The sequence below is a fragment of the Primulina eburnea genome, chromosome 13 (assembly GCF_022965805.1).
Source record: "Primulina eburnea isolate SZY01 chromosome 13, ASM2296580v1, whole genome shotgun sequence".
Lineage (NCBI taxonomy): Eukaryota > Viridiplantae > Streptophyta > Magnoliopsida > Lamiales > Gesneriaceae > Primulina > Primulina eburnea.
Window position 1 is genome coordinate 22,466,990 of NC_133113.1, and position 21,686 is coordinate 22,488,675.

The 21,686-nt window shown below is 40.5% G+C and overlaps 1 protein-coding gene and 1 long non-coding RNA gene across 2 annotated transcripts; both read left to right on the forward strand.

Annotated features, from left to right (window-relative positions):
- The first annotated feature begins 13,298 nt into the window (after positions 1–13,298).
- LOC140809775 (uncharacterized) lies at positions 13,299–14,969 on the forward strand. The gene is made up of 4 exons (XR_012113173.1): positions 13,299–13,687; positions 13,776–13,798; positions 14,030–14,085; positions 14,675–14,969. It is a non-coding gene; the product is annotated as an uncharacterized lncRNA (long non-coding RNA).
- Positions 14,970–15,383: 414 nt separating this feature from the next.
- Positions 15,384–18,577, forward strand: LOC140810372 (uncharacterized). The gene is made up of 3 exons (XM_073168242.1): positions 15,384–15,557; positions 15,704–18,136; positions 18,431–18,577. Exons 1-3 carry the CDS (start codon positions 15,384–15,386, stop codon positions 18,575–18,577), a joined length of 2,754 nt encoding a protein of 917 aa, XP_073024343.1.
- Positions 18,578–21,686: the final 3,109 nt, after the last annotated feature.

Below are 21,686 nucleotides of genomic sequence, written 5' to 3' on the forward strand. Positions count from 1 at the left end.
CCTTGCAGTGACAAGAGAGTCCGAAAATTGTAAGGAGAGACCATTCCAAGATTGTACGCAGCAATGAGGAACCAGGCTTGTAAATGGCAGCCGTGGTGGTAATGGAGAAGCAGAGAATCGGAGGCTTGAAGAATCGATAAAACTTGGCGGATGAAAGGAGTGTGAAGTGGAAATTGCAATGGAAAGACATCTAGGAGAGCAAAAGATTGATACATTTGAGCAACAAGGGCAAGAAGCCATTTGTCATAGAGCTTGGTTGGATTGTTCTAAAGCAATGGCCGCAGTAATATCCGGCGGCGCCTCCTTCTCCGAGAAGGATGACGGAGTAGAGGAGGATGGGGGAGTCGCGGAGGATAATTTTGCCAGCTTTTATCGACCGGGAAGCGAACAATGCTCTTCCCTTGTCTTTCATATCCACCATTTTAATCAAAAGTATTTTCAGAAATTTTTCCAGCGAAGAGCGTTTTGAAGTTATGTACTACTCTCTCCGACAACAATTCCCCCAATAGAAAAGATGAATAAGATTTAAAGCTGCGATCTTGCGACAGGAAACACGGCGACGACGACGGGATTTGTTCAACAGTTTTGTATATGTTATATAATTATTTATATAACATATAACAGTTAGAGAAATCTATCACACAAGCTGATGTTTATTTGTGTGGGGACCCGGACGCTAATCAAGTTCTTAATCATCATTGGGACAAATTAATCAATATTCCAATCCAATTCCACACTGAAATTGATTAATCTGAATTTAATTCAAATCATCGGCATAACGGTACCAACTCAGTATTCCCATCAATACCACATCACCAGGTAACAATTCCCTCAAATCATAATCACTACCAATACAATCTGATATCATATCTCAGTCAATTAACTCCAGAAAATCACAACAATTCCATAATCAGTCCGTTTCTTAATCTGACTTCGATTCTATGATGTCTAATATGTCAAGAACAACATATATGAGTCCTATTCAATTCTGACAATATCATAATTCCAAAACATGTCAAAACGTAGTAAAACTTACGTCCAGTTGTAGCCTACGTTGATAGGAACACAGTACTGAAGTCGGATTTAAAATCGGACGGACGGATTTTGCACAAAAGGCGTAAGGATTTTCAACACATACACAGCAACTTTTCTCGATTCCTTTCCGATGAATTCTGAAGAATTGCATTGCTTACATATGTATGTATATATATATATATATCATGCATGATTCTGCAACGTGTCCCATTCTTTGGCAAAACACGTCTCGCTCATATGCGCGATCCGTTGCGGCGCATATGCGCGAGACACTAAGTCTCCGCGTGTGTCTGGCACATCGCCTCGCGCATATGCGCGCCCCTAATCGGCGCATATGCGCGAGTAATTCTTCACAACTCTCGGGCACCCTCGCGCATATGCACGAGTTTAAGTCGTGCATGTGCGCCTAACTCTCTGGACCTCTCGCGCATGTGCGCGCATATACGTCGCGCATGTGCTCCGACTTCTCTGGACGTCTCGCGCATGTGCGCGCGTACTTGTCGCGCATGTGCGCCGATGCTACTGTCCTTGCACACTTCCATCTCTCATGAAACTCATTTCGTGTCTCGGTTAGCCCTTTCGTAATCACATTAAATTAATATTCAATACTCGTTAATTAACAGTGATTAATTCTTGGGCATTACAATTTGTGATTCGGTTGCATGGTTTCTCTTCGATTTTGTTTTCGTCCAAGAGAGAAATTGATTCAAAGGAATAAGAATTCTAAACTCAAGCCCCATCATTATCGCACTTATTTTTTGCTGATGATGTGAGTGTGGTGTCCTCGATATAAGAAATTTATTGGCTTTTAATGATTTTTATAAATTTAAAAGTATTCAATAAAGATTTTTACATAATATATAGAAGTCTACTATCGTTATTTAAAGTAGAATTTCATAAAGTTTTAAAAAATCATTTAGTATTAAACACCGATTTTTAAAAATTCTATAAAAAATTTAGGGGTATTCAAATTTCAATATATTTTTAATAATTTCAAGGAATTCATTAACATACAAATATTAAAACCTAAGGTACAACTATAAATTGTCTTTGGTTCAGCCCAAAGATTTAGAAAATTTGTTAAAACTTGTAAGTTATGCACAAGCTTTTTCTTTCTCTCTGTCACTTCATATAATCTTTCTTCTCATATTCTCATTTAATAGTTTTTTTTAAAAAAATTAATACTATAAGAATTTGAATTCTAGATTGATTTTGTGATTTTTAATTTATAATTTACGTAAATGAATATAATATTAAATAATATAAAAAGATGATCCAAAAAAATTATGCCACTTAATTTTTAGTAGTTTAATAATCTCATAACAAACATAATAAAAAATTAAATTAAATTAAGATTTTAAATTATACTTTATAAAGAAATTTTATAACATATTCAATGAAATAATTTGTTTACTATGTTATTTAAAAAATTATTTTATTTGTTTATTTTATGACTTTTAATCTTGAAATTATACAAAATTTTAAACTACAATTATTAATTTTTTAATAAAATTATTACAATAGATATAAGAAAATCATAAAATTATATTAGCTTATATAATTAAAAGTAATAGTAATCCAAATGTTGATTGTGCAACAATACAAGTTTTGTCGCATTACATTGGGACTGGATCAACTCCATTATGAACGAAGCCTAACTCTTGGAAAAAGTTTCTCATCCAACAACCTCCTTTGTTGCTTCTGATTTACCTATATATTTGGTTTCAGTGGTTGAATATGTTTTGTGTCTTTTTTGGAACTCTTCCAAGAGACATCACCATTATTGATCTTGAATAAAAATCCAAATGTTGATTCCAAACCATCCACATATGATTGGAAGCTAGAATTAGTGCAGTTTTCCTTGTAGACCATGAACAAATTCCTAGTCATTCTTAAGTACTTAAGAATATCTTATACGACTTTCCAATGCATTGGACCGGAATTCGAATGATATCTACTTGCAATAGTCAATACATATTCTATATCAGTTTAAGTAGATATCATATCATACATAATACTACCAACAGCAGACTCGTAGAGAATGCATATAATGGATTCTATCTATTCACCAACCTTATGGCACATTGAAATGGATAGAGTCACACCATGAGACATTGGTAGATATTATATCTTGGACTCCTTTAGTATGGTATCAATATAAGTTGATTGGATGAGCCATATCATCATCTTTGATCATACCGTATAGAATTGTATTTCTAATACATAAGATGTTTCACTCATATTCTTCATAAAGAATTTACTAGCTAACCATAATTTTGTGGATTACAATAATTTTACATCATTCTAATGAGTAGTATATCATAAACATAAAGTACTAGGAATTTCATATCACTCCAACTAACCTTATTGTACACACTAAGTTTATTAAGATTATTAACAAAATCAGAATCTAATGTTCTAACTCCTATATGCATATTTGTGACCATAAATTTATCCTTGAAATTTGTATATACTATGTTCACTTCCTAATGATGTGAATCCTTCAGGTTGAGATATATAAATCTCTTCCTTAATATCATCATTATAGAATGCTCTCTTCATATACATTTGTCATATTTCACAGTCATACCATGTTGCTATGACTAGCAGGATCCTAATGGAACTTGATTATTTCGATTTGGGAAAAAGTTTCCTCACAGTCAAATCTTTGCCTTTGAGTATACCTTTTTGCTTCCAATCTAGCCTTGAAGGTCACTACCTTCTCATGCGCCCCAAGATTTTTTCAAATCCGTTTGCATCCTGTGAGAACAATTCCCTCATGTGGATCTACTAGGGATCATATTTAGTTCGAATATTATTCAACAACTTTGCCGCAGTCTCAAGCGCAAATCCCCAAAAAGATGGCGGCAATTAAGTGAATCTCATCATAGATTAAACTATGTCAATCAATTTTTTACTACTGACATTTTGACATATCATTCAACTAGGGTGTGGTGGGAGGAGTCAATATGGGATAATTTCATTTTCTGTAAGATAATATTAGAATTTAGTATTCAAGTATTCTCTACCTTGATCACATTGAGGCCCAAATAATTCTAACCCGTGGGCTAGGGCAGTCCGAGCTTTATAAGCAGAATTTAGTTTAAGCAGAAGTAACTTAACGCCTTTTACTTGATTGTTTCTATCTTAAATGTTACCGTTACTTTACCTATTACAAGTATTAATTGCACCATTAATGAAGTACAAAGTTATTTAATTGCCTTACCAATTTTGGTATAAAGAAAAGACTGATTATTCTGAAAGCTTCCTGCAGGAACCTTTTTAGGTAATAAAGCTGATTCTATCAAAAGTCAAAAGAAGCCGTTTTTATTTACGTTGGACTCAAGCTTTCTTTATATAAGAAGATCAATTCTTTATAGAAAATAACGTTATTATCTTTATCCTCACAAAGATTATTCCAATGTGAGTTTGAGCTATCATCAACTACTACTTGTAACGTACTGTACTTTTGCTACTTAAAGTTTGCGGAATTTAAAGAATTTCTTAAATAGAACGTGAACCTTCAAAATTCATTAAAGAGTTAAACTGTACGTCTCACAAGTTGTTGCAACAAAAGATTTGAAAGTTAAAGTTTGAAAAAGTATTCAATGTTTGCATAAAACGTAAAACATGACGGTCCTCGGGTTAGCCTCCCGCTCAGTCCGAGCCTGCTCCTTGGTCCCCACCTCCAGCCTCCTCATAAACATCCTCACCTGCATCGATCAAGTCTAGTGAGTCTAAAGACTCAACATGGATAAACTGGAAGTAACGAGTAGTACATAATAAAATCACATGCAACTTTGAAATAGGACGTACGTACTTAAATCTTGAACTTGCGTAATAAAACTTGAACATACGTACAGACATACTTAGACGTGCCATCAACATAAGCTTTTCTTAAACATGCTTGCATAATTGAACATACATAACTTCATCATTTTGCGTATAGGATGTTTCAAACCAAGTGACCCATAACATAATTGCCTAATCAGACTAAACCACAGTACTGGGATGACAGGGATGTATCCACTGCCACATACATGAGATCCCCATTCATAATTTAACGGGCTGATTGGTCCACGTTCATAATTTAACGCTTTCAAATCTCGATCTAAACCTGTTCATAATTTAACGGGCGGATTGGTCCCCGTTCATAATTTAACGCTTTCCAATCCTAAACATAATTTTGTCACAAGACATTTAGCATACCTCAAAAACTTAACATATTTTCTTGCACGTCAACATACTTACTTGGCATTGAGGGATTCGTTGGATTTCATTTGGGGCCGCTGCTGCACATACGAACGTAAGCTTAGACGTAGGTACTCGTGCTCACCACCGAAGTAACTAAATATCTTATGACCTCGCGACTTGACCTCATTAAATCATCGTACCAACACATGACATGGAACCCCGAAAAATCTCTAAAATGATGTGTGAACCTTTCCCAAAAATAAAAGACATGCACTTACTATTAAAACTTGAAAAGAAGAAAGAACAAAATATTTGGACAGAAGGGTGACGCTCTGGCGGTAAAAATTGACCGCTCGAGCGGCAGGTTCCGCCCTGGGGCGGTAACAAATTTCCACTCGAGCGCCGAGGTTACTAGGAAGAACACTCGGAAAGAAAGAATGGCGTTCGGGCGGCAAAAAGTTACCGCTCGGGCGCTGAACAAACTGGACTCCGCGACTCATAAACATATACCATCCAATTTCGATTACACATACAGTGTTCAACGCCTCGAGACTCACCCTAGGACATTATGATCCATACTAGACTCCATAAAATGTCTCAAACATCAACGCACTCCAAACTAGCAACAAATCCGTAAATCAAATTTCGACACCAACTCGTTTCCTACGACTTCTAATACATTCGTGTGCCTATCGACACTACGCGACATATCAAATAACATGTCACATCATACTAAGCATACCTAGACGTAGCAACGATCACCCGTCGATTCCCAACGAAGCCCTGCAACAATAAAATCTCAAGAACACATCAATACATAATTTTCTGAAAAACGCAGTTTGAGCAGTCCCACGAAAAACGTCATAACTCACTCAATTTTTATCCAAACATTTCGAATTTAGTGTCAAATCCAGCTCTCAGCAGCAAAAGGATCGGTAGTGCCAGAAAATTCCTTCGGCCCTAGCCTCCGGAACTGATCATAAATATCATGTGGTGGCCCATGTGCCTGCTGCAACTGCTGTAACTGTAATTGTAACTGCTGCTGCTGTAACTGTTGCTCGAGTAGATGAGCCATACCTTCTAATGCACAAGTAGCAGCATCCCCGGGAGATGGTGATGGTGGTGGTGGTGGTGCATTCCTTTGACGGTTCACACTGTTTTTGGCTTGATTCTCATTAACAGGGGCACGTCTAGGAGGCATTTTATCGGAACGTTTTCCAAATTCTAACATAACTAACATGCATTTAAAATCTAAATTTCTATTCATGTGACATATCCGTATTCATTTATCAATTTAGGCATAGAAAGCATATATACTCAAAAAGCTAGTAAACATGTAACGTAAACATATTACTCATCTCGTCATGCAGGTAACATCATACTCAATCATATAAAGCATGTAAAAACTTACTCAATCATGCAGGCTTGACGACTGATCTTTCTTGCGCTGATGGTGGCACAACCATTTACAGAACTTTTGCTCTGATACCAACTGAAACGTATGCCTTTCTCAATTTTAAAAATTGCTAAAAAAAAAAATTTTAAACATAACATGAAACGGTCGAACCTGTACCAACACATGAAAATATTTTTATAAAATATTTTGCCATCTTAAAAATAAAACCCCAAACAACTAGTATTTAAAATCATGAAATCATCAATTGTTTTACCAAACCTAATAAGCGATAAACGTGAAAAATATCATCCTCTCCAAAAACCACTCAAAAGCATAAATAAATAGTCTTAAAAATATTTTAACGTAAATCATAATCATTAATCATAAGTGAGGAAAAGTAGAAGCGCTGGTCCTCGGGTTGTGTGCACTTTACGTAAAAATAACATTTTCATGACATGCAAACATAAATCTTAATCTTTTCCTTTTCCTCAACATGACATAAGATAAAACTTTTTATCATGATCATAAATATTTTCCTTTCCTTTATTGAATTCAGATCGTTAATTGTGACTTTCCTCAATCCTCAAAAGTCGATGATCCATCTACATGAAACCACAGTACTGGGCGGCGGGGATGTAGAACCCGTAAAATCAGTAGACGTATAAGCCATACATAATTCTAGATTTTTAAATTTAATTAACTTCATTGCATGATTATTTTTTTTATGCATTTATTTGAAGTTAATAATTTATTTATTCAGTTCAGTAGTTGATTTTCAGCATTTCAGTTATTTCAGTGAGGCCGGACCGGAGTTGGAGTTTAGAGATAAATTTAAGATTTCAGAAAATATTTCCAGAATTTATTTTAGCTAGCAAGTAAGTTAACTTAAGTTAAAAAGGAGGTTTGAGGATTTATTTTAATTATTTGAGGTGAGTAGAAAAATTAGTTCATTTAAGTTCTTAATTAAGGAATTAGTTCACTAAATTAATTAAAAAATTAGTGAGGCTTTTAAAGGTTAGTGATTTACTAAGTATTTAACATTCCCCTTCATTTTTAATTGCAAGAATCGGCCACCCCTTGGAGATGCAACAATTAATTGCCAACACATCACCCTTTGACCCTTTCTTGGTAATTAATTAGTAGGATAATCCCTCCCATTTGTGTAATACCATTTAATTAATTAGAAAGCTTATCCTTGTCTAAGTTTGCATGGAGAATCGGTCAACATACTCTAGAACCACCCAAGAAGATTTGTTATCAAACAACAAAAAATTCAAATTTTGAAAGTTGGAGACCAAGTCTTGCATTGTGTCCACTATATTTGCAACCATTCCCTCACTCCCATAACAACTCATTCACACTCCCTCCCCACCAAAATCCAGTCCATTTTCAGTAGAAAAAAACGTGAGCAACATCTAGGGAATAAGGGAGAAAACCGAGAACTAAAGAGAGCAAGAGAAGCCACTCCGTCTCCGTGCCGCGTCGTCGTCTCTTCATTTCGTTGTTCATTAAAACGAAACCAAGGCATGTCTATGTTCTTTTCCAAACCTCAATCAAGTCCTATAGTATTTTTATAGCATCTCATAGTCACGATTTTACAGCATGAAACCGATTTTTATTTGACAGCAACATCATTAAAAATTCTGTGCAGATTTTGTTCTTGTGCCCTTCACGTTTTCTGTTGGGTTGTGAGTTTCAGGGAATGGTTCGACTCCAGGCTTCCAAGGCTGCATCTAGGCATGTAGTAGGATGTATTAAGACCACTTTGGTCCAGTCTTTCAGCCCCCATGATGCCTAGAAATCGAGATAACAGCAGCTCCCCCTTGCTGCCATTTTTGCTCTTCGAAAATTTCAGTTTTGCTGTCATGGGAAGAGATCTGATCTTGGCTGCCCCAGGGGCCTATAGCCATGGTTAGATCACTTCCCTAGCATGTCTAGGACGTGATTAAGTCACCCTTTTGGTGGCTTGGTCCATGGCTCCTCGGTTTTAAATAAAAACATGACGGCAGCCCCTCCCCTTTCTTGGCCCCTTCATTTTGACAGCAGGTTTGCATTTCGTTTTTGTGGCTTGGTGTGGATCTGGTTCGGCCTTGTGCCCTTAGCCACGGTCCATACCACACCCCAAGATGTCTAGGTCGTGCCACGGTAAATTAATGGCCACTGGAACGACGCAAGATAACCCACGAAACAAGAACAGCCCACACTCCCCTTCTCGGCCCTTCATTGTACAGCACATGCATTTCGGTTTTGGGTTGCTTGGTGTGAATCTTGGTTGGCCTATGGCCCATAGCCACGGTTCATACCATGCCCCTACATGTCTAGATCATGCCATGGTAAACCAAATGGCCACTGGAACGACGCAAGACATCGATCAAAGCAAGACACTACACTTGCACAGCTGCTGGAAATTACAGCAACTTGCTGTGTCGATTAGGAGGCTTGTTTGAGTTCTTGGTTGGCTTTTAGCCTATGGCCTTGGACTGGACAGTGCCCCATTGAGTTAGGAAGGTCATGTTTTTGACCGTTTGTGATTCGGATCATTTTTGAGGTCGTTCGAGAATTTATGGTGCGATGTGCCAAATTGACTCTCGAAAGAGCGTTTCATGTTTTGGCCTCCATTTCACCTAGATTTCGACCCTCATAATTTTAGGAGCATAAATTCATAATTTTAAACGTATTTTAATCATGACGTCACGTTGGTTCAGTGTTGGTTCGGGTTGGTTTAAAGTCATGATTAAATACGAGGTCGTTAGACGTAGTTGTCGCATTTTAGAAATTTAATTGCATAAATTTGCCTAAGAAAAATCCATTGCATATTTTCATGGCATTTTTAGGTTGCAGCGAGCCTGGAGACGATCCATTCCAGTTGGTAAAATTTCAGGATATTTTCATTATCGTCAGTTAATTATTTTACGTGCATGAAAACAGAAAAATGATTATTTTTGAGATTTATGCGATATGGCTTGTGGTTCATTCACTATGTGGGAGCATTATTATTATTTATACGGTCGCCAGTGACCGCTCAGTTCAGGTTGGTACCATCGGGTCTTCAGTGACCGCTCAGTTCAGGTTGGTACCATCGGGTCTTCAGTGACCGCCAGCTCAGTTCCAGGCTCCCCGGTAGTCAGTTACCGATCAGTTCAGCTTAGTGCAGTGGCCACAGGCGTAAAACATAAGCTCAACAGAAAATTTTACCAGTTATTTCAGTACAGGCTCCAAGGAGCAAATATTTTTACTTTGATTATCAGTTCAGTTATGCACGTATTATAATTGCTCAGATCAGTTTATTTTCAGCATGATTACAGATCATTTTCAGTATGCCTCACGACATGATATTTTACCCCATGCATATTTTACTTCAGATTTTATTCGTTACCTGCGATATATGCATGCTGAGTCTTTAGGCTCACTAGACTTGATTGTTGTAGGTACTGATGAGGTCAGGGCCGAGGGCGGGGACCAGTGAGCTAGCTTGGGTCGGCAGTAGTGGCACCCGAGGACCTCAGCGCAGCAGTTGTCATTTTATTCCGCAAACAATTTTTTTATCAGTAGTTGGATAATTTTTAAATTGTTATTTTTGGCAAGACTTTATTTTCTTCCGCTGCTACTATTTTAAACATCGAACTTGATTTATCAGACGATTTTACGAATGAGGCCATTTAAGTTCTTTTAAAAAGAAAATTTTTAATTTTTCCGCTCCACCGCCCCCACCGGACATGAATGCCCAGATGTTAGCTGGGATGACTCAGTTCTTCGCACAGTTTGCGGGGAACAATGCTGCGGTGACTAGGCCGACAGGGCCCGAGGCCGTCTATGAGCGATTTATGAAGATGCGCCCAAAGGAATTCTCCGGGACATCTGACCCCATGGTTGCCGAGGGATGGATCAAGTCCCTCGAGGTTATCTTTGATTTCATGGAGCTGGGAGACGCCGACCGAGTTCGATGTGCGACCTATTTATTTACTGGAGACGCCCGCTTATGGTGGGAAGGAGCGTCAGTAGCCTTGACTTTGGCTACACTTTCTTGGACCCGATTCACGGAGGTTTTCTACTCCAAGTATTTTGGTGAGGAGGTTCGCACCAGACTGACCACAGAGTTCATGAGTCTGAGGCAAGGGGATATGTCAGTTACGGAGTTTATCCGTAAGTTCGAGAGGGGCTGTCACTTTGTGCCCCTGATAGCAAATGATGCCAGAGCAAAGTTGATGCATTTTCTGGTGGGACTACGGCCGATCTTGCGCCGGGATGTTAGGGTATCTGACCCTGCCACTTATGAGATTGCCGTCTCCAAGGCCTTAGCCGCAGAACAGGATCAGCGGGATATTGAGAGGGACCGACAGGGCAAGCGCCCAGTCCAGGCACCACACCGCCCTCCTCCTCATCAGCATCAGCAGCAACATAAGAGGCCATTCCATGGGCCGCCTAGAAACAGAGGTCACCACCTGCAGCAGCAGCAACAGCAGCGGGGACGCCCAGCCCCGAGGACTCAGGAGTACCCAGTCTGTCCGAGGTGCTCTCGCCGCCATCCTGGAGCATGTATGGCTGGCTCAGGAAAGTGTTTTAAGTGTGGCAGTCCAGACCACATGTTGCCACATTGCCCGCAGAGGAATCTGCCTACTCAGGGCCGAGTTTTCGCTCTCCATGCCGCGGAAACCAACCCTGAGACCATGTTATTGATAGGTACCTTTAAGCTTTAAGTTATCATTGAAATTCCGTGTTTTGACTATCGGGAGTAAGATTTGAACATAGAACCACGATAGGATTGCATGCTCTACTTAGTGATATTTTCGGGACTTAGTTAGAAGAACTTTGACCTTTGCATGTCTATAAGCTTAGCTCTTGTGATCGTTGGGTTCTGCTTAGTATTCCGAACTTTCAGGGAGAATTTTCATAGCCGGCAAAGCTACCAAGGCCTTGATAGATTCAGGGGCCACTCACTCGTCTATATCGGAGGTCTTTGCAAACTTTCTGAAGATCAAGACCATTGGGCTAGACATAGCCTTTTCAGTAGTGTTGCCGTCAGGCGAGGAGATGGCAGCCACCAATGTTATCCGAGATATAGACCTTGAGCTGCACGGTAAGCTTGTATATGCGGATCTGATTTTGCTACCGATGCCGGAATTCGACATCATCCTAGGGATGGATTGGCTACTGAAGAACAGAGTGTTGATAGACTTCCAGCGGAGATCTGTTCTTGTCCGACCGCCTGGAATGGAGCAGTTCTTATTTGAGCCGGACAGGTACTTTTCGTTACCGCGCATTATTCCATATGTTCAGGCTAGGAAACTCATGCATAGAGGGTGTCGAGCATTTCTAGCGACCTTTTTAGCTGTCCCCGAGGAACCTAGCCAGTCAGCCTCTGATGTTCCGATTGTCAGAGATTTCTTAGACGTTTTTCCCGAAGACGTCTCTGGTTTGCCACCCGAGAGAGAGGTGGAGTTTTCCATCGAGCTTATGCCAGGTACGGCTCCGATCTCCAAAGCGCCGTACCGTTTAGCACCGACAGAGTTGGCAGAGCTTAAGAAGCAGATTCAGGAACTTCTCGACAAGGAGTTCATTCGCCCGAGCTTTTCACCATGGGGCGCGCCGTTCTTGTTTGTTAAGAAGAAGGATGGCTCGATGAGGCTTTGCATTGACTATCGGGAGTTGAACAGGGTTACAGTTAAGAACAAGTACCCACTACCGAGGATTGAGGATCTGTTTGACCAGTTGCAGGGAGCTTCGATTTTCTCCAAGATTGATCTGCGTTCTGGTTATCATCAGTTGAGAGTGAGAGATGCTGATGTCTCGAAGACAGCTTTCAGGACTCGTTATGGTCACTACGAGTTCCTTGTGATGCCGTTCGGTCTGACGAATGCGCCAGCGATCTTCATGGATCTCATGAATCGCGTATTTCAGCCATACCTCGACCAGTTTGTGATAGTGTTCATAGATGACATACTCGTCTACTCCAAGAGTCGGGAGGAGCACAACAGGCATCTGACCACAGTGTTGCATACATTGCAGAAGCACAAACTATTCGCGAAGTTCAGTAAATGCGAATTCTGGTTAGAAAAGGTGGCGTTCCTAGGCCACATTGTCTCCAGCAGTGGCATCGAGGTAGACCCCGCAAAAGTTGCAGCAGTCAGAGATTGGGTTGTGCCACAGAATGCATCCGAGATCCGCAGTTTTCTTGGGCTGGCAGGATATTACAGGAAGTTCATTCAGGGATTCTCATCCATTGCCGTTCCACTCACAGCACTGACAAAGAAGAATGTGAAGTTTGTGTGGAGCGATGAGTGCCAGAAGAGCTTCGATACTTTGAAGCAAGCTCTTATTTCAGCACCAGTTTTGGCCACACCGTCAGGACCCGGCGAGTTCGTTCTTTATACCGATGCTTCGAAGCTCGGTCTTGGCGCAGTATTGATGCAGCATTGGAGAGTGATAGCATATGCTTCTCGACAGCTGAAAATCCACGAGAAGAACTACCCCACCCATGATCTGGAGTTAGCAGCCGTAGTTTTTGCTTTGAAGATTTGGAGGCACTATCTGTATGGAGAGAAATGCCAGATCTTTACCGACCACAAGAGCCTCAAGTATTTCTTTACACAGAAGGAACTGAACATGCGTAAGAGGCGTTGGTTGGAGCTTGTGAAAGACTATGATTGTGATATTAGCTACCACCCATGTGAGAGCCCAGCCCAAAGTTTCCCCAAAGCCCAGCCCATTTGTCTTAAGTAAATAAGTTAAATAAATAAATAAAAGAAAAAGAAATGATAATTACAAAATTCCTTTCTCTCTCCCCGACTGCATCCGCCGAGCTCTTCTATTTCTTCAACATATTTCAAAATTTCATCCTTCGATTTTAGCCGCTCCGGTCGCCGAAAAATTACAGTAAATACATATTCGGAATCCTCTCGACGAGAGCTATCCATTGATACCGAAATTTCGCAGAAAACTCACGGTTCTCGGAAACCCGTCGGAGACCGCCGCCTGTTTTCGCCGGAGAATTGGGAAGAAAGCTTTGGTTATGCTATTTGAAGCTTGAACTCGAAGTTTTGAGCACCTTTCGAAATTTCAGCGGTATATTTCGGGATTTAGGGTTTTGAATTTGGGTATTTTGAATAATTCTAATTCCAACAATTGATATATGTTGTATTATTGATTGTAGGTGAATTATTGAGTCGATTCGAGGTATTTATCGACTTTTTCAGAATTTAGTTGCTGAATTTCGAAATTCAGATTTATAAATTGGGATATTTCGACTTTTGAGCTATACATGCACTAGTCGGACACTGTTAAGATGTTGTGAATTGAAATTATAAGTTCTGGGAATTTAGTGTGAATTTTGGAATTAATTACGATAAATTCCTTGATTATTTCACTAAGATAGGAATTGATGTGCAATAAATAATTTTGCCACAGGATTGGAGTTTCGAGAAATATTTAAGATATTTTGTGGTAAATTAAAGTCAGTTGAGGTACGTATGAACCGTTTTCTTATGACGTCTATAGTGATGTGGAATGACGTTAAGTATATTGTAATGAGTTGTTGCGTGCTTTATGTGCCTCTGTGAATACGTGATTGCACTCATGCATTTATTTGAGTTGATACATAGCATTCCAAGCCTTGACTCCGTTGATTGCTATCATTGCTGATCTGTTGAGATGTTGCGTCATCTATGGATGCGAGTGATAGGATAGATCACTCCTGACATCTTATCGATGGAACGAGTGATAGGATTAGCACTCTCCTGATGACTGCTCGAGGACTGACCGGGTCGCTACCGGACCCTCGATGCTACGTGCATGGATGAGCGGCGGCATGCTATTACGTTGCTGCAGTCCTGGCACGGGTGGCCACTGTTTCTGTTGCTGATGCGTTTTATTGGACTCCGTTTTGGTATCCGTTATTTCATTGTTACCGACACGCATTGCATTGCATATTATGACATGTTACTTGATTTTATTTCACGTCAGTTATAATTGTCATAATTTTACTGGTTCGTCGTACTGGGGCCTGACCCCTCGTTTCTTTTTATGCTGTGGTTATTTTTGATGCCATAGCAGGTTATCCAGGAGGATTTGACGCGTCTGGTGGAGCGTCAGGTAGAGGTGCCCAGTCGTCGAGTCAGGGTTGAGAGTTCCCAGATATATATGTATATTATATGGAGTCATACATTTACCGGGGAGATGCCTCGTGTAGCTGTACTATTACCTTTACGATGTTTTGAATTGATAGTTGTGTGATCGAGCCTTGCCGGCTCTGCATGTGTTTAGTCCTGGCCAGTGCGGCTATAGGTTTGTGGATTGATGTTGTGACTTTATTTCGAGTATATAAATGTTGTTTGTGATGTTTTGATAATTTTGGGATGTCCTATTTACAAATAGGTCATGCCGAAATTTCTGTAGGCCCAAAATGGAAAATTTTTAATCGCTTTCGCTGTTTACATTAATAAATCCTGCTGTTTGGTAATTAAATATTAATCAGGAGCACGGGCCCCCACAGTTGGTATCAGAGCGTAACTGGGATATGCTCGAATTAGAGTCTAGGGCACTTGAGTCTAGACACAAATAAAATGATTGCGTATGTGTTTGACTATTTGCTCTTGTTTGAACTATGTGCTGTGATTTATTTGAATTAGCCTGATTTAGCACTGTTGATTAGGTTTTGACTTAGTTTAATAACTAGCTACGAGACTAAGTTTCAGCTTTCCTTTGGTTATTTTGTGCTTATTAAGTTATTTTGCCTTGATCTTAAATCATTGTGTCTTATAGAATGGCACCTGGAGGAAGAGGCAAAAAGGGAAAAGAAGTTGTCCAGGAGTCTGAAGCCCAGAATGTTCGAGGACTTGAAGATATTGTCAGGGGTAGACGTGGTCATCCTGCAGCCCAGGTTGCTAGAAACGTAGAGGAAGAAGTGAATCAAGAAGTCGAGCAATTGACTCAGAAAGTGGGTGGGATGCAATTAATAATTTCTCAATTTCAAGAATTACGTCCTCCCAAATTCTTCGGCACTGAAAATGGCGAAAAAGCATCCGGGTGGTTGAAAAGCATAAACCATCTATTTAATTTGGTCGAATATACCGAAAGTGTCAGACTGAAGCTGGCAATCTATCAGTTAAAAGATCGAGCACAACTCTGGTGGGAAGCTGCAGAAGAAGAACTGAAAGCATCTGGACAACCATTACTTGGGAAGTATTCCGTACTCAATTTACCCAAGAATATGCACCTCCTTCTTATTATTATGGCAAGGAAGAAGAGTTCAACCAATTGGTGCAGGGAAATAAAACGGTTGTTGAATATGCTTCTCAATTTTCTGCTCTATTGCCATATGTGCCGCACGTTGCAAGAAATGACCAGTCCAAACTTTCTCGTTTCCTGCATGGGCTACAAGGGACTATTCATACTTTGGTGATGACTGGATCGCCTAATACATATGTTCAAGCTGTAGAAATGGCGAAGAAGATAGAGGCTAGTTTGCTCAGAGGAGAATCACGGCCAGTTCCAGTTCCAGTTCCAGTTCCAGCATCTACTTCTCAAGGATCTGGAAGTCATATGCCGATGCCAGCGGGTTTATCTCCTTATCAGCCTCAACAGTCATCCCAGCAACCGAAGCAACAACGATTCAGAGCAAGAGGTAAACAATTTAAGAAGAGATCTCAGTCCAGCTCCTCCAGTTCAGGCAGTACTAGAGGGAGCAGTGTTGTTGGGTCTTCGAATGCTGTGTATTGTGACCGTTGTGGTGGAAGACATTTTAGTTCACAGTGTATAGGAGTCCAGGGGTCTTGCTATATATGTGGTCAAGTTGGACATTTCGCCAGAGTATGTCCTAATGCACAAAGACAGCAATTTCAGCCACAACAGTCTGGACAAGTTCCCCGAGGACCAGCTTTCCAGCCATATGCTCCTGCACAGTCATTTCAGCAGTCTGGCTATCCACCACCTCGAGGTCCTCCTCAGCAGCAATTTCCAGTGCCGCAGCAGGCTCGAGTACATGCGTTGACTCAGGACCAGGCTCAGGATGCACCAGGCGGAGTGATTGCAGGTATTTGCTATGTTTTCGATTATCCTGCGCGTATATTGATAGACACTGGAGCATCTCATTCATTTTTATCTGCTGCATTTGTTGATGAGCATGAGATTGCTACTATTCCGTTGTTGGATACTGTGTCTGTGGCTACTCCTGCCGGTGTATACTTGATGTCTCGCGAGATAGTCATAAATTGTGTGATTAGATTTGAGGATAATATTATGATAACTAATCTAATCAAGTTAGCTATGTCTGATTTCGATTGTATCCTTGGTATGGATATATTGACGAATTACCGAGCTACTGTGGACTGTTTCCATGGAATTGTCAGATTTAGACCGTATTATGGCAGCAAATGGAATTTTTATGGTTATGATTCACAGTCTCGAATTCCATTAGTATCTGCAATGGAAATGTTCAGGTTGTTGTCAATCGGCAACGAAGGATTTTTGATCTATGCTCTTGATGCAACACAGGAAGAACGATTGAAAGCTTCAGACATTCCTGTTGTCAAGGATTTTCCTGATGTATTTCCTGATGAGATTCCGGGTTTTCCGCCTCAAAGGGAAATAGATCTTAGCATTGAATTGATGCCAGGAACAAATCCTATATCTAGAGCACCATATCGTTTAGCTCCGACAGAGTTGAAAGAACTCAAAGAACAGCTTCAGGATTTACTGGAGAAAGGCTATATCAGACCAAGTATGTCGCCTTGGGGAGCTCCAGTATTGTTCGTAAAGAAGAAAGACGGAACGATGAGAATGTGCGTCGATTATCGGCAGTTGAACCGGGCTACTGTGAAGAATAAGTATCCTCTGCCGCGTATTGACGACTTGTTTGATCAGTTGCAGGGTACTTCTGTATATTCCAAGATTGATCTTCGTTCCGGCTATCATCAGCTCAGAGTCAGAGAGGAAGATGTTCCTAAGACAGCGTTTCGGACACGTTATGGACACTATGAATTCCTAGTCGTGCCGTTTGGTTTGACTAATGCTCCAGCGGTGTTTATGGATTTAATGAATCGTGTATTCCGGGAATTCATAGATAAATTCGTTATCGTTTTCATTGATGACATCTTGATTTATTCCAAGTCAAAGAAAGAGCACGAAAAACATTTGACACTAGTTCTCCAAACACTCAGAGAAGCGCAGTTGTATGCCAAGTTTTCTAAGTGTGAGTTCTGGTTGGACAGAGTTTTATTTTTGGGCCATGTTATCTCTGCACAAGGAGTATCTGTTGACCCTAGTAAGGTTGAAGCTGTTATCAATTGGCCTAAACCAACCAATGTGTCTGAGATTCGAAGCTTTTTGGGGTTAGCTGGGTACTATAGGCGTTTCATTGAAGGATTTTCTCGAATAGCTAGTCCTATGACCCAGTTGACGCAGAAAGATCGACGTTTTGTGTGGATTGCAGAATGTGAGTCTAGTTTTCGGACTTTGAAAGAAAAGTTGACCACATCTCCAGTGCTAGCTTTGCCTTCAGGCTCAGGTGGATTTGTTGTCTGTACAGATGCTTCTCTAAATGGACTGGGTTGTGTTTTGATGCAAAATGGGCGAGTGATTGCATATGCTTCTCGTCAGTTGAAGCCACATGAGACTCGATATCCAGTTCATGATTTGGAGTTAGCTGCCATTGTGTTTGCATTGAAGATATGGCGTCATTATCTGTACGGAGAACAATTTGTGATTTATTCTGATCACAAGAGTCTGAAGTATCTTTTCACACAGTCTGACTTGAATATGAGACAGCGTCGATGGTTGGAATTGCTTAAGGACTTTGATTGTGAAATTCAGTACCAGCCAGGGCGAATGAATCAAGTTGCAGATGCTTTGAGCAGAAAGGTTCAGGCTAAAATGTTGACATCTTTGACTATTTCAAAAGTTCATGAGCATTTGGGAACTTCAGGATGGACTTATCAGTCTAAGGGCGATTACTGTTAGAATATGCCTTGAACCGTGGGTCTCGCTTATGTTTGGTTTTTGGGCTGTCTGATTATGGGCCTAATCTGACACTTTCTAGTCTAGGGTTTTTTTGAGCAGCATAAATACTGCTTATTCTGTAACCTAGATACACACTCTGTAATTTCTGAATACCTAAAGCAATAAAGCATCCTATTCTCTGCCCGTGGACGTAGCTAACACATTGTTAGTGAACCACGTAATTCTGTGTGTTGATTCTTTACGTTAATCTTTCTTGCAATTTGTTACAACAAACTGGTATCAGAGCCGAATTTGAAATCTGGTGAGAAAGATGTCTGCTTTGAATGTGAAGATCGACAAATTCACGGGGAAGAACAGTTTCAGTTTATGGCAGATCAAGATGCGAGCCATGTTGAAGCAACAAGGGCTGTGGGCGCCGTTGTCGAAGAAGGCATCGGATCCCGAAACCGCTGAGATGGCCACTATGGAAGAAAAGGCACATTCGACTATTATGCTATGTCTCGCAGATGATATCATCACCGAAATCGCAGAGGAGGAAACTGCATCTGGTTTGTGGTTAAAACTCGAAAGTCTGTATATGACAAAGTCCTTAACCAACAAGTTGCTTTTGAAGCAACGTCTGTTTAGTCTCCGAATGCATGAAGGTACTCAACTTAGAGATCACTTAGATCAATTGAACACAACTTTATTAGAATTGCGTAATATTGATGTGAAAGTTGAAGATGAGGATGCTGCCCTAATTCTGTTAGTCTCTTTACCATTGTCGTATGAGAATTTTGTTCAGTCTTTTATTGTTGGTAAGGATACTGTGTCTCTGGAAGAGGTTAGATCATCCCTTCATACTAGAGAACTGCGACATAAGGCGACTGGTATGGGTTTGGGTAATCATGCTACTGGGTTAGTGGCCAGTGGGAGTAAGGGTCAGGGAAATTCGGGAAAGAAGAAATTCAAGAAACCGGCTTCTAAGGGCCCTAAACACGATGATACCTGTAACTACTGTAAAGAAAAGGGACATTGGAAAAATGATTTTCCGAAGAAAAAGAAGCAGCAAGAAAAATCGGGTACTGCTGCTGTTGCAGAATCTGGCACCAACTCCGAAGATGATATAGCCTTAGTTGCTGATGAACAAACACATCACAATGATGTGTGGGTTCTTGATTCAGGGGCATCTTACCATATATGTCCGCACAGAGAGTGGTTTACAACTTATGAGCAGATAGATGGGGGCAATGTTTCTATGGCCAACAGTGCTGTATGCAAGGCAGTTGGAATTGGCTCAATAAAATTACGGACACATGATGTCAAATTCTGTACATTGAACGATGTTAGGCATGTTCCACTCATGACGAAGAATCTGATATCGCTTAGTCTACTAGACAGTAAGGGATTCAATTTCAAAGGTGAAGGTGGAGCTCTATGTGTCTACAAGGGTCCTAAAGTGATTCTGAAAGGTGTCAAGCGGGGTACTCTGTATTTTCTGCAAGGTTCAACGCTGTCAGGTGTTGCTGCTGTCGCATCATCGGAGGTTCACAAGGATGATATGACCAAACTATGGCACATGAGGCTTGGTCATATGAGTGAAAGAGGGATGCAGGTTCTGTCAAAAGGAGACCTTCTTGGTGGGCACAAGGTAAAAGATCTGGGATTCTGTGAACACTGTGTCCTCGGGAAACTACATCGCAGCAAGTTCCCTAAAGCAATTCATAGAACAAAAGGCACGCTTGATTACATCCATTCTGATTGTTGGGGTCCTTCTCGCGTCGAATCTTTAGAAGGTTACAGATATTTTGTGTCTTTTATCGACGATTTTTCAAGAATGACTTGGGTGGTTATGATGAAGCATAAAAGTGAAGCTTTCAAGAACTTCATGCAGTGGAAGGCATTAGTGGAAAATCAAACAGGGAAGAAGATCAAAAGACTGCGTACAGATAATGGTCTGGAATTCTGTTTGTCAGATTTTGATGAGTTCTGCAAGAATTAAGGTATTGCTAGGCATCATACAGTCAGAAATACACCGCAACAGAATGGTGTAGCAGAACGGATGAATCAGACACTTCTGGAGAGAGCCAGGTGCATGCTTTCTAACGATACTTTACCTAGAAGGTTTTGGGCAGAAGTGGTTAGAACGTCATGTTTCTTGATAAATCGTGGACCTCATACCGGTATTAATCTCAAAACACCTTATGAGGTGTGGTCTGGTAAATCTGCGGATTACTCCAATTTGAGAGCATTTGGTTGTACAGTTTATTATCATGTAAGTGAAGGTAAATTAGAGCCAAGAGCTAAAAAGGGAGTACTTGTGGGCTATGGGGAAGGAGTTAAAGGATATAGAATCTGGTCACCATCAGAGAACAGAGTTATACTAAGCAGAAATGTAGTCTTTGATGAAAACTCTATGTTTAACCCCACTGTGAAGTCTACTGTTGTATCAGAAAATAGTAGTGTTGAGAAACAGGTGGAGCAGCAAGTCATTCAAGACGAGAGTCAATTTCAGCAAGAAGAAGAAAATCAACACTCATATTCAGAAACTGCACCACCAGAACCCTCACAATCATCAGTTAATCAGCACAGTTTGGCTCGTGATCGGAATGTGAGGCTGAATTTTGGAAAGCCTCCAAATAGGTATGGGTTTGAGGATATGGTGGCTTATGCACTACAAGTTGCTGAAGAGGTAGATACTAACGAGCCATCCACCTACAAGGAAGAAGTCACATGTACAGAGTCAACCAAATGGCTTAGTGCAATGGGAGACGAGATGGAGTCACTTCATAAGAATAAGACTTGGGATCTTGTCCAAAGGCCTCCAGAGAGAAAGATCATTACTTGTAAATGGGTTTTCAAGAAGAAGGAAGGGATGACACCTGCTGAGGGTATCAAATATAAGGCTCGATTAGTTGCAAGAGGGATTCATCAGAAAGAGGGAGTAGATTACAATGAGATTTTCTCGCCAGTAGTCAGACATACCTCTATCAGGGTGTTACTAGCAATGGTTGCACATCAGAATCTGGAGCTCGAACAACTCGATGTGAAGACAGCTTTCCTACATGGAGAGTTGGAAGAAGTTATATATATGACTCAGCCAGATGGTTTCCAAGTTCCTGGAAAAGAA

What these genes read in the sequence shown, in the direction of transcription:
- LOC140810372 (XM_073168242.1), top strand. Translation starts at nt 15,384, where the DNA reads ATGGCACCTGGAGGAAGAGGCAAAAAGGGAAAAGAAGTTGTCCAGGAG. An exon ending in TCGAGCAATTGACTCAGAAA is followed by an intron (nt 15,558 to 15,703) that starts GTGGGTGGGATG and finishes CGAAAGTGTCAG; the next exon opens with ACTGAAGCTGGCAATCTATC. An exon ending in CAGGCTCAGGTGGATTTGTT is followed by an intron (nt 18,137 to 18,430) that starts GTCTGTACAGAT and finishes TGTGAAATTCAG; the next exon opens with TACCAGCCAGGGCGAATGAA.